General features: G+C 45.3%; 1 protein-coding gene across 2 annotated transcripts; it reads right to left on the reverse strand.

Annotated features, from left to right (window-relative positions):
* Window positions 1-7,278: 7,278 nt before the first annotated feature.
* On the reverse strand, window positions 7,279-12,420 carry NUP42 (nucleoporin 42). Of its 2 annotated transcripts, XM_015853692.3 has the most exons (7): window positions 12,304-12,420; window positions 11,934-12,186; window positions 11,135-11,229; window positions 10,757-10,833; window positions 9,678-9,764; window positions 8,131-8,215; window positions 7,279-7,930 (listed from the first exon to the last, which is right to left on the reverse strand). In XM_015853692.3, the coding sequence occupies exons 1-7, from the start codon at window positions 12,392-12,394 to the stop codon at window positions 7,359-7,361; spliced, it is 1,260 nt and encodes a 419-aa protein (XP_015709178.3). In that variant the 5' UTR covers window positions 12,395-12,420; the 3' UTR covers window positions 7,279-7,358. The 2 variants fall into 2 exon arrangements, with proteins under 2 accessions (XP_015709178.3, XP_085394619.1); XM_085538493.1 differs by lacking the exon at window positions 8,131-8,215.
* Window positions 12,421-12,448: the final 28 nt, after the last annotated feature.

Below are 12,448 nucleotides of genomic sequence, written 5' to 3' on the forward strand. Positions count from 1 at the left end.
GACCTTAGACTAAACATTCCTGAAGGGCTGACACTGAAAACTTTTGGATCCATTTATGCTGTGGCTGTAGCCAAATCATTAGCAAGAAAAGAGAAGAGGAGGAAGCCATATAAGAAAGAACTAGGAATGACAGTGTCACAGCCTCAGCTGACTTCACCATTTACATTTGGAGTTCCTCCGAAATACTGAAGACTTGCTTGAAGCAGGTTGATCATCACTGGATCTCAAAGTAACTTCATAGAATTTACATTATTATTCTTGGTCTCTTGAGAAGCAGCTTCACATTTAAAATAGCTGAACTGAATTGTGTATCTGTAAAAGCGGAAATATTTTAAATATATCATAAGGATTCTTCCAGCAAAGAAACACATTTAGAGAGGTTTGGGGCTTAATCTTACAAAGAAGTGGGTGGGTATTTCACAGCTTTAGTTCCTCAGTTATTAAAACCTGTCCAAGAGATACAGATCTCTGTTACCTGAAGGCTTGTCAGATGACAGGGTGTGATCAAATCATGTGTACCTACATGTCTAGATTGTGACAGAGCTGGCATGTTCTCATGCTATCACACTTCCATCTCAACACAAGTACAAGAATTGTTAAACACTTCTCACAGGAACTTAAAGAAAAAAAAAAAGGGGGGGGGGGATGGGAATGATTTGAAGAATGACCTTGATCTTTGGCCAAGCCAGCACACAAAAATGGGATGATCTGGTTTTAGTTAACCAGGTATGTGCAGGTATAAACCGTCTGCTGTTCCCTGGAGCCTCTTGAGGGAATTCTGTGTAAGACTATGCAAGTTCCCTTTCTGGGAGGAAATCATCTATGTCTCAAGGGACAGTGGCCCATCAGCCGAGAAAACTGAGCATGGAAATAAAACTCTGTTGGCAGTCTGCAGTCCTTCTTGTTTTAGGGAAATAAAACTGAAAAGAGAGGAAAAAAGAGCCCTACAAAAGCTCTTAATCAGTTTTAATCAGTTTATTGTGCCATCACAGAATGGCCCAAGTTGGAAGGGACCTCAAGGATCCCTGCATGTGGATGTGGCTTCATGCTGATGGGAGCTAATTCCTGTGAATGACCAGCAGCTGCAGTTGAAGCACAGTAACAATTGCTGTCCCTTTAGATATCACATCCTTTCTTCTTAAGGTGCATAAATGAAGCAGGTGAGCCTCATTCAGTGTCTGTAGGCAGGTTTTTAAAGGAAGGTGCTAATGCAAGGAGGAATTGCTGTTATCTGGTAATCCTGGTTCCAGTCTCTAGCTGATGTCCTCAAGGCCCCCTGTGATCTGTTGCTTGCCTGATGTGCACCTCAGCTGAGCCTTGTGTGGAGCTGTAGAGCTGTCACTGTTTGTTATGGTATGGACATTGCTTTTACTGTACTACTTTTCTCATACTGGTTTAATGAACTGTTAGTTACATGGTTTATACTTCATGTCTCATCAAGGTGCAATCCTCTGCCAGTTGTGAGGCAGATAATTGCTGTGAAAGTGCATGATTATGTCTGTGATACCCATGTTTCACACTGTGTTATAATGAAATCCATTCAGATCTCTCTGCTGTTCATGGGGACTGTAAGAGGAAGATCCTGGGTCCATCAGCTCAGGACAGAGCAGCCAAATTATTGCTGAAAAGCTGTTTTTCCTAAAGGCTCTTACAACCTGCCTGGGAGAACAGGAGGGTGTTTCATTCCATTTCTTATGTACCTGAAAAATATGACGTGGAAGAAATTCTGTACCAGTCCAGGTAACCTCTCATGTATTTTTGAAATCTCCAGATAAGTGTGTAGTGATTTAAATCCCAACACCTTAAAGCAGGTTTTCAAACTGAACAGGGGGTGGAATTGGAAAATACTGCAGGAATTAAGAGCAGATTATCTGGCTAAGGGAAAGGATTGCTTTGATGTGCGTGTCTTTCCAGCTTTCTCTGTAATTAAGAACCAGGAAAATGAACTTGGTAATGGAACCACTTAGCGTTGGGGCCACGGTAGTATTTAGTGGGCAAAATCCACTCTCACTGCTTTGTGCTAAGAGCTTCCTGAGCATATATTGTTATCCAGGGAGCCAGGTGCAGAATGGCAGGAGTTTTGTCCTGTGCAGCTGCTGCAGTGTGGCCTCAGTTTGTGCCATGTGAGCTTTGGCAGCCTGCAGGTGGGCAGCCTCCCTGTTACCTGCAGCATTTACTGATTGCAAGCAGAGGTTGTTCTTCTGTCAACACTGTGGTAGATCGGCAGGCAATGTCTGGTGGCTTCCAGCTTGGACAACGCAGGCAGCCTCACATGGGAGAAAGTTGGGGAGTGTGGCGGGAGGCAATGAGGGCGAGCATTGCCATCTCACTGCATCCTGGGGTTTGATGAGCCAGGACACAAACCTCTATGGAACCTATGTGCCTGCAGAGAGGGGAAGGTGCACAGAGGTGCAGTTCTCTGCAAGGGATTGGCACAATCTTCCATGGTCTTTATTAGTATTATTGTAAAGGCCTCCCTTGCCCCCAGCATCTGGCATGCAGGCCACAGTGGGCTGTAGTTGAAGCCAGCAGGAGGCAGGTTGTGCCTCACAGCACAGCTGCTGGGAGCCATGCAGGGGGCTGGAGGTCTCATCTGGGGCCTTTCTGCTCTCTACTTCATTATCTTACACTTAAGCCATGTCAGTCCTGTTTGACTGGCTCAGGAAGTCTGTACAGGCCTAGTAAGCAAGCAATTTAAGACCACCAGAGGCCACTACCATGCACTCTCAGAAGGATATTATAATATATGAATGAGTTTTTGGGAAGGGGTGAATACGTATCCAATGTATTGCATATGTATGTCTTAACTGTTTAAATGTAGAACTTTGGGAGGGTGCACTGGATTTGTCACATCACCCATACTAACACCACATTAGAGAGTTTTCCTCCTGATTTTGGCTGCCAGGTGCTATGCATGGACAGCACCTTCTTCAGAACAACCTGAATGTTTGTGAAATGTCCTGAAAATCTCCATGTGTGTGTTGGCAAACATGGTATCCTCTGCCACAAGAAAGAGCAAGAAAAGTTATATTCCATGTCGTATCATGTGATAAAGTGTTAGTGACAACTGTGGCCAGTAGGGGGAAAAAAAGATCATGATGGTGTTATTTTAGTCAGACAGTAACTTCCAGTTTCCAGTTCCATTTAAGTGAGATACCCTTCACAGGATGGTAGTTGCATTGCAGAAGCTCATTTGCCAGCACCCTGTTCTCCCATCAGCTCTGAGGGGCAAGAAAGTCCCATGCTGACAGGGTTCTATAAGGGGCAGGGCTTGGGATCCATCGGTACAGCTGATGGATTAAAAGGGTAATATAACCGGTATCATCTAAGTATGAAATCAGCAGCAAGTCAGCAAACCAGCGTGGAGCTGGGAGCTGCAGTTCTTTGTTTCGTCTGAACTTCCAAACATAGTGTTTTGGTATTACTCCTCAGTCTTGGGTTAACTTCACTTTTGGAAGTGACAGAACTTTGCTCTCCTATTTAAAACAAGTTGGCTTTGACCCACAGAGCATGTTTATGACATTCAGTTTGCTATAGATTGGATTCTTTGCAACACTTCAGTAGGGCAGGAGCCTGTCAAACTACTGATGTGGGTGCTGGTCAGCCAGGAGCTGCCAGAAGAGTTGATTGCAGCTGAGTTTTGCTTGTTTTCATTTCTGCTGCAAAACTAATTTTGGTCTCCTCGTCCAGCTGCCAGTTCTTCTTGCAGCTATTGGAACAGAATCATCTTTGAGACTGGAGCACTAGGAAATTGGCCCCAGGGGCTTAAAAAGGGGACTGCAGAAGGAATGACAGACAGCTGATCAGACAGCCTAACCAAAACCATGCTATTCTCTTAGGAAACCTGCTAAAGTGATGGAGTAATTTGACTATAAAACAGAAAACATCATGAATTGGACTCAGCAGTCTGCTGGCTCTTGTGCACAATGTCAGATAGTTAAATTGCCGTTTGGGAGTGCTGCTTCCACAGAGGCATTGTTAGATGGCCAACAGGCAGCATTACAGCTCTAAGGAATCCTTTCTGGACGTGGCCTGGCGTATGAGGCGGGAATGCCATAAAATGCAACTTATTTCCTCTTCCTCTACCCCAAATACTGCAATACATGCAGGCTTGGAAGGGAATGATCTAGGATGCATAGCTGTAAATTGCAGCCCCACACCTATAAATGAGTTTGAGCACATTCACTCTGTTCTCATGTGCTTTTTAGTTACTTTAGTAACTCAGTTTGTGACTGTTTCTTCTAAGTTACTGTTGGAAGCTTAAACCTCCTCATAGTAGACCATCATAAGGATAGAAAGTGTCCAATAATCCCTTAAGTAGGACAAAATCTCTGCCGCAGAACCCGTTTATGGCAGCTGTGCTCAAGAAGTGAAACATTTAGTTGTTTGTTCTCCAGGACTGTATTTAATAGTGAAATATCCCGTTGATATTTTTGATGGAACTCAATATTTTTCCAAACGGAAAGGGATAAATAGAGAACAAAAACTCAGAGTGCCTTGTATATTGTCAGGTGCCCGATGTGACTTTGTTATCTCAGTGCAGACCTATTATTGGCAACCACATGCGTTTCCTGACTCAAGGATCAACATGTGCTGCTTTTGGTTCTTGTACAGCGTGTGCTCTTTGGTGAATATTGTTCCGCATTTTTACAGTGAAAAGAAAGTGGTTTTGTGCTTCCCTCATGTAGCTGACATTTAGGATGTCCAGCCTTTTCCCATAGTAACATCGGAGATTTCCAGTCTGCCACCAGCAAAGTTGCTGAATACTTGGTGCCATTTTCCCCCTTTCTTATTCTCTGTACAGCATTGCTACGACACCAGCATCTCATGTGATGGCAGACAAGGGGTGCCTTAGTGCAGAAATGCATCAGAGGCCAGAAATGCTGCTAATGCTGCTTAGGCTGAGAAAAATGCAACAGTACTGGTTGGACAGAAAGGCTGAAGTATCTGGGATCAAACCTGCACCTCGCCAGTCTCCCCTCAAAGGGATGCAGTGTGGTTTTACACATTGTTCCAGGTGCTTTAAATCCAGCAGTTCACTTTTCAGCTGAGTGCTCTGCGTTTAGCAACAGATCCTCCTGCTGGAAGATGCAAAACTTGTTTCTCACATCTCTCATGTGACCCGGTAGGAGCAAATCCCACTCCCTGCCTGTGCAGGGAAGCACAGAAGACAAAGCAATCTGTGTAACACAGGGGAGAAATGTTGACTGGCCTGTTGGTGTTTAAATCTTGCTGTTCTTGCTCTTCTCCCCCTGTCATAAGAGCTGTTCTTATCATCTTGCGGGAGGGGAAGCCCCAGCAGACAGCCTGTCGCATGACAGCGTGTGGTAGGAGCGCCCAGCCTGACTGTGCAGAACAGACTGAGCATTGCACCAGCACTGTGGGTGCTGCTGTAAGATCACAGCCTTGGGCTGAGCTGTTGATAACTGCACTTTGTTCTTCTACTTGGCCATTCTTACCAGGGAAACCAAGCAATTGTGTGTGAGAGCTTCAGAACTGGGGAGTGTATTTGCTTGCAGTGTTAGACAGCTCATCTGCCTCTTTTAAGTGAATGGGGAGGTTTCCTGTTCACAGCTGGAGCCCTCAGTCTTTGCCAGCAGAGCTTTCAGTGCCCTGCTCAGCCCTACAGGGGGCAGTTTGTTGCCCATGTTTTACTTTTGGACTGGCCAGACCTTAACATAAGATTAATAGGACTTCCCTATGTGCTGCCTAGGACATCTCTGAGGAAGGACTTCTATATTCAGGTTTACTAGTCCAAGCGCTTTAAAAATCCCATTTCCCCTCTTCTGAGAGCATGTGACTGATAGAACAGCCATCCCATCACACAGACTTTGCTTTCACAGCTCATTTCTCTGCTCTTCTGCTTCCAGGAAAGCTTTGCTTCCCGTTGTCCATCACTTTGCCTGCTCTCTCAGTTTCTAGTTGCCAACCTGCTCTACAGCAACAGACTGAAATGCAACAGTCCTGAATGGCTCAGTGAATGGGATTCCTGAGCCTCAATCTACGTTTTCCTGATCTAAGCAACTGCAAGTAAGTTCCACTGACAGTGCCCTACAACTCTGCGTTTTCCTGTCTCTCTGTAGACGTCTGTGAAAGCTCCATTGCTCACCTCTCTGGCTTTTGCTCGTTCATTCGTGTTGATACCCTGAGCTTTACAGTCTGAGGTTTACCTCTGCTCAGCTCATTAATTGCAGCACCTCTTCTGCCGCACTCGGGCTATCTCACTTCTTCCAACTGCATACAGCAAAACTGCAGCACACCTGGCTACTGCAATGCTAACTTAGAAGACAAAATTGCGGTGTTTTCTGAGGCTCCCGTTTATCTCCGTGTTAATTGCTCACTTTGAGACCTCCCACTGCTGCCGGCATCACAGGGAGGAACGAGGGCAGAACCAATGTCAGCTGCTACATCTGGAGTCGCTTACCCTGCTCGTGCAGCAGAGGGAGCTTCTCTGTCACGCAGCCACTCGACAGGTTTTATGTCAGGGTGGAGGCCGGTCACAAGTGCCATCCCTCACAGGTTGGTCCTGGGTCCGGTGCTCTTCAACATCTTCATCATTGACACAGACGATGGCATCGAGTGCACCCTCAGCAAGTCTGCGGATGACACCAAGCTAAGTGGTGCCGTCAATACATTGGAGGGAAGGGAAGCCATCCAGAGGGACCAGGACAGGCTGGAGAAGTGGGCCCATGGAAACTTTATGAGGTTCAACAAGGCCAAGTGCAGGGTGCTGCACTGGGGTTGGGGTAACCACAGGTATTTATAAAGACTGGGGGAAGAACTCCTAGACAGCAGCCCTGAGGAGAGTGACTTAAGGGTCCTGCTGGACGAGAAGCTGGACATGAGCCAGCAGTGTGCACTTACAGCCCAGAAAGCCAACTGTGATCCGGGCTGCATTAAAAATGGGGTGGCCAGCAGGGAGAGGGATGTGATCATCCTGCTCTACTCAGCTCTTGTGAGGCTCCATCTGTAGTGTTGCGTCCAGGCCTGGGGCTCACAGTACAGGAAGGACATGAAGCTCTTGGAGCAGGTCCAGAGGAGGGACACTAAGATGATAAGGTCCACGTAGTACATGTAAAGAGGATGTTGTGAACAGTGATTTTGGTCTTTCCAGCTTCAGGAAAGGACAAACATTTCCATGGAACTGTTTTTGCCTTGGGACCTGGGTGCACTTGGTGGATGATGGAGAAAGATGGGGATGTGTAGTGTGTACAAGGCACATTACTGCAAAGGGTTAAGAGACTAAATGAAAGTTTAAGCCAGAGGAAAGCGTTCTAATTCATTACTCCATCACAACCTTATTTATTGGAGGTGTCACAGAACAACTAAGATATGAAAGTTCAGAATCAACTTGAGGTCTAAAGAAATAAAAGGTCTATGGGTGGTGGTCTAAGAGGTATCTTTCCTATTGTGAACCTTTTGGCTTCAAACTGTTCCAACTCTTCAGGTGTTAATTCACTCCTCGGTGTATGTAACTTGTCTGATGTAATAATGTTGGGGACCGCAGAAGGCACAGATGTTACGTTATGTCCAGAGGCACCACCAGCAGTCTGTGCAGCTGAAGTACTGCTTGCACCTGAGTGGAAAGTTCCTGTTACTGCATTAGCAGTTCCGGTAAGTGGAGCGGTGCTTGAAGAGCTTGAAGGTGGTGCTGCTGCAGCAGAAGCAGAACTTCCAAAGCCTGAAAACCCAGAAGTTCCACCACCGCTGGTTGTTCCAGAAGTTTTAAAAGAGAAGGAGGCCGCAGATGGAGCTGAATTATTGCCAAACCCAACAGGATGGGGAACACTGGGGGAGGACGTCACACCAAAGGCAGGAGGACTGGAGACAGCAGCAGAGCTCCCCAAAGGTGAAGTGTTTCCAGATGGGACACCGGAATTTGTTTTGAAGGAGAAAGTGGAAGCGTCGCTGCTGCTGTTCACAGGAAAGCCTGCAATTATGAAACGTATAAGAATGGTCAGAATGGGTGCACCTGTGATACTGAAACACTGCTGCATTTCAATGCTGCAGAAGAAAATACATTTAGAATGGGCACAGCCACGATACTGAAACACCGCTGCATTTCATTAACGCAGAAGAACATTTAAAAACATCCATTTATGTGCTGGATCTTTATGCAGAAAAACTTACTTGGAAACCCAAAGCTTGAGGCCTGCTGTCCTCCAAATCCAAGAGAAGGTAATGGCTGAGTGACCGCATTCTTTAACTGAGATAGCTTAAAAAATTCCAAATACATAAATGAAAACTACATTCCAACACAGGCAAGTATCTTTCAAGCAATGCTTAACGTGAAAACATATGTGTGCCATCCAATTTAACATAACTCACACAAAGTTAATTAGACTGATCACAAGCAATTGCAGCTGTAAGGAAAACGTTCTCAGGCTATTCTCAGTCAAACACCCTAGAAGCATAAATCTGTAGACTGATGGTAAAAAGTAATTGTAAGGACAAAAGCTCTTGGAGCTCTCATTCTCATCTCATCTTTTCTAATCTGTTTCATGAGATCCGTATCACTGATGTGGCTCAGTCTGCTCTCTGAATGCAGAAAAATCATCATCTGTGCAGAAGTCTGAATCCCTCCTTTTCACCTTCAGAACTGAACAGAGCAAGGCAGCCAATCACATCACTGAAACTTCAATGCACTTCATGCAGATGCCACCTAAATCGACTTAAGCCATCTCCCTGATCACTTAATATTGGCTTGAGTTGTTCTGCTGAGTGCCCTCTTCTGACGCTCCTGATTCACAAGTGTTATATGACCAAGACACAACCTGAAAGCACAGGTATTTCCATGTGGCTTACAGTGATAGTTTTCCAAAACTGAGATCCAGCTACTGCGTTGTTATCATGGAATCAACCTAACTCACTCCCTTCCTTAGTTAACTAATGAGGTTCATTTATAATACAACTTGCAAAGAACTCATTGATTTTGTGAATAGAGAAAGGTAGATTGAAGAACCTAAGCCGTGTTCATCTGACTTGCAAAGTGCTCAAATATTCAAACTCTTCTATCACCTATAAAAAACACACAGAAGCAGAGACAGTGCAGATTTCAAACTGCAATTACTCCCTTATATATGTTCCTCCTTCCAGCCCTTCCAGTTTGTTTAACGCTCCCAGGAGCACCCTAAGACTACTCTCAAGATCTTCATGCTGCCGGTCAGCCAGACCCTTTCATGCCAGATGTTTTCTTGTGGCTGCAGTGCCAGAACAAAACACATCATGGTTGAGATTCTCAGAACGGTTCATGTATCTACCATTAGAACTGTCACTGAATGTAGGAATTAAACATTCTCAAGCCTCGGGTATTAAGGCACAAACAGTGATGCACAATCACCTATATTTCATAGTAAATCTGCATCCTAAGATGTTCAAAGCAATACCTATCACCTACTTCAGTAGTAAGAGTGCAGTAAAATCCTTTGATAACAGCAGCAGTATCTATGGGAAATTTGCAAGATGCCTTTACTAAAAGCAAGGTCGCATATTACAACTATCACACCTTAGAAATGGTTTCATTAGCAGCCTTTCAAACAGAAACCAACGTTGGTGACAGCAAGACAGATTAAAGGGCTCTGTCTAAGAAACTGAGAGTTGTAAGAAAAACCTTCACTCAAGAATTAAGAGAAAAGCAAATCAGGAACAGAAATATTTTACCTCTCCTTAACACTTACCAATGACGCTTTTCCTGAGGTGTTTAAAGCCTTCAGCTCCTGCAGCCTGCTTTTCCATTGCTGCACTAACTGACGGATTGAGTTTATCTAAACATGGAAAACACAAACATGCTTTTATTAAGCATTAAAAAAAAATAAAGTAAGATAAAAAGAACTGGTAAGATTTTAAACATTTCCAAGAGCTTTCTAAATTGAGACTCTATCACTATTTGCCAGGGTGCTGGCAAAAGAATATAAAATACACAAGTCTTACATGTCAAAGACTAAGCTTTTCTGCTCCTGTTTTATTTTGAGTCCATCCACTTACGCACTCAACCCTTAAGCTCATGCCTCAGCTTCTAGTGCCTTTTCAGAGAGACAACGGCCATTTTCAGAGCTGAACACCTCTGAATATTTCAGCAGCATCACCCTAAAATCTTTAGCTTTGCAGAAATGAACTTGCTTAATTTACATCAGTCCCTTTAACGCAAACCAACAGACTGCTGCACAAAACCTACACAGCAATAAACAGTAACTGTGCCTTGGTAACTGTGACTGAAGTGCTACATCAGAGAAGCGATTAATATTTTCAGATACCCAAACCTGAATGTCCCACACTAAGATTTAGTAGTAACAAAATCAATCCATATTCCAAATGCCTGTAACAGCGAGGTGCTGAGTATTTGTATTACATGATTTCTTCATTTTTCCAAGAGAATCTTGCACCACGAGCATCAATAAATAATTTGTGTCAAGTCACATGCTAAGAGATCACATCGTTTGCTATCAGCTCTTATAGAACAGACTGGAAAATTCAGGCTTTGCCCAACTTCGTGAACAGAATCTCGTGCTTTGGGTTTTGCATTTTGTACCTGCATGATTTGTGAGCCCTGTGTCATGCAGTTATCAGAAAGAAGAAGGTAGAATCATAGACCTGTCTGAGTTGGAAAGGACCTTTAAAGCCAGCTGACCCAACTCCCCTGCAATGAACAGGGACACCTACAGCCATATCAGGTTGCTCAATTATGGCAAAACATTCAGGCCAGCAGTTCTACCTACCTTGACTGCACCCACATAGAAGGTCAGATTTCAGTACTTACATAGTTCTCAGTGTTATTGTTTGCGACGCAGTTGTAATACTCCAGACGCACCTCCTCAGGTGAGAACTCTTGAAAACCTGCAGGGAAGCAAACAATCAACAGGCTCCAAAGGAAATACAACATACAAAACCGCCTTCTGGAGTTACAAAAGAAACTGCCTTTGCTGCACCACCTGTATGAGCCACTTCTAGTTGGAGACATAAGAAGGGTTCCTGGCAGAACTTCGGAGGTGTGGACACAAAATAAATACCATCATCCGCCACCCCTACTTGTTGCATCACAAGGCACCACCTGGCAAACAGCCCCACTGAGGCACAGCAGTGTGGACAAGTAGAGAAATACATTCTAAACAACAGCAGCACTAAAAACGTGACCTACCTGAGACATTGGGCTTCTCTTTCATAGGTGAGTAACACGAAAACATCCACTGTCCAGAGGATTCCCAGGTTGCCATGTCTTTCTCTATACAGTCACTAGAAAACAGAACACAACAACAAAAGAAGAAATTACGTGGTCAGAAGCAAAAATGCAGAAAGCAAAGTCAAACTCAAATAGCCAAAGCCATTCAAATTCATTCCAAAGGACACTGCACAGGGGGAACAGCTGAAGCATTCAGCTGTCTGTGAAAGAAATAACAGTCCCTCTGCTGGACACGCAGATATCCCTGCAAAGCATTCTGCTGTATCATCAAACGGCAAGTGAACCACAACAGGTCGTTAAGAGGAACAAAACCACACAAGGCTTTTTTAATCCCTGGGTGGCAAACAGTACCACACGTTTTTCCCTGAAGCTGTTAGATCACAATAACATCGAAAACCTTCTCGTTACCAGCTCATTTTGCAATATGAGCAAAGACAGCGTGGTATTAAAAGCAGAACTCAGTAAAGAGGGATGAGAAGAGTTCTATATTTCTTTCTTTGGTTTTGCTGAACAATCAGCATCACTGAAACCCAGACTTGGTAAAAGCACAAAAGAACGAAATCCAAGTGGCTGAAGCAGGTTAAACTGCAGATCACTAAACATTAATTGCAAGTACTTCGGATGTTTGTGACACAACAGACATTTACACTTCAGACCAATAAGCTGTTAAACATTCTCCTAATATAACCATTGGAAATAACAGTGAGCAGTGAACAGCCCATCCAAGTGCAGCCCAAGGGGCGGGGCGATCACTTACAAAAGCCTCTGTTCCTCCTCGCTGAATCCATCCCCGGAGCCGCCGCCGCTCAGAGCCGAGAATCTGTTGTGGGTGAACACGCCGCTCTTGTTGCCTGGTGACCCGAAACCGGCTGCACCGGAGAACCCTCCTCCATCGCTGCCGCCCCCCCACGCGCTGTGCTTGAACACAGGGGGCTGGATAACGTTCGCGTATCTCTGGCTGCCGGCTCCCCATCCTCCTCCTCCTCCTCCTCCTCCTCCTCTGGCGGGACCTGACGGACACACGCGCTCCCAGAAGCGGCACTTGGCGAACGACCGCCTCACCTCGCCTCACCACACGCAGCCCCAACACGGGAGCTCTGTCTCTTCTCCCGTCCCTCCCCCGTTACCTGCGTGCTGCCTCCCGCCGCGGGGATGCTCGTTCCAGCACCTGTCCCCGAAGCGGCACCGTCCCTGCAGGAAGAACTGACAGATCGTCATGACCGACCGCCGCCTCCAGCCGCTGTAACCGCCGCGCCCTGACGTCAGAGAGCA

The sequence above is a fragment of the Coturnix japonica genome, chromosome 2, assembly GCF_054131305.1.
Source record: "Coturnix japonica strain WE chromosome 2, WE-NBRP24, whole genome shotgun sequence".
NCBI lineage: Eukaryota > Metazoa > Chordata > Aves > Galliformes > Phasianidae > Coturnix > Coturnix japonica.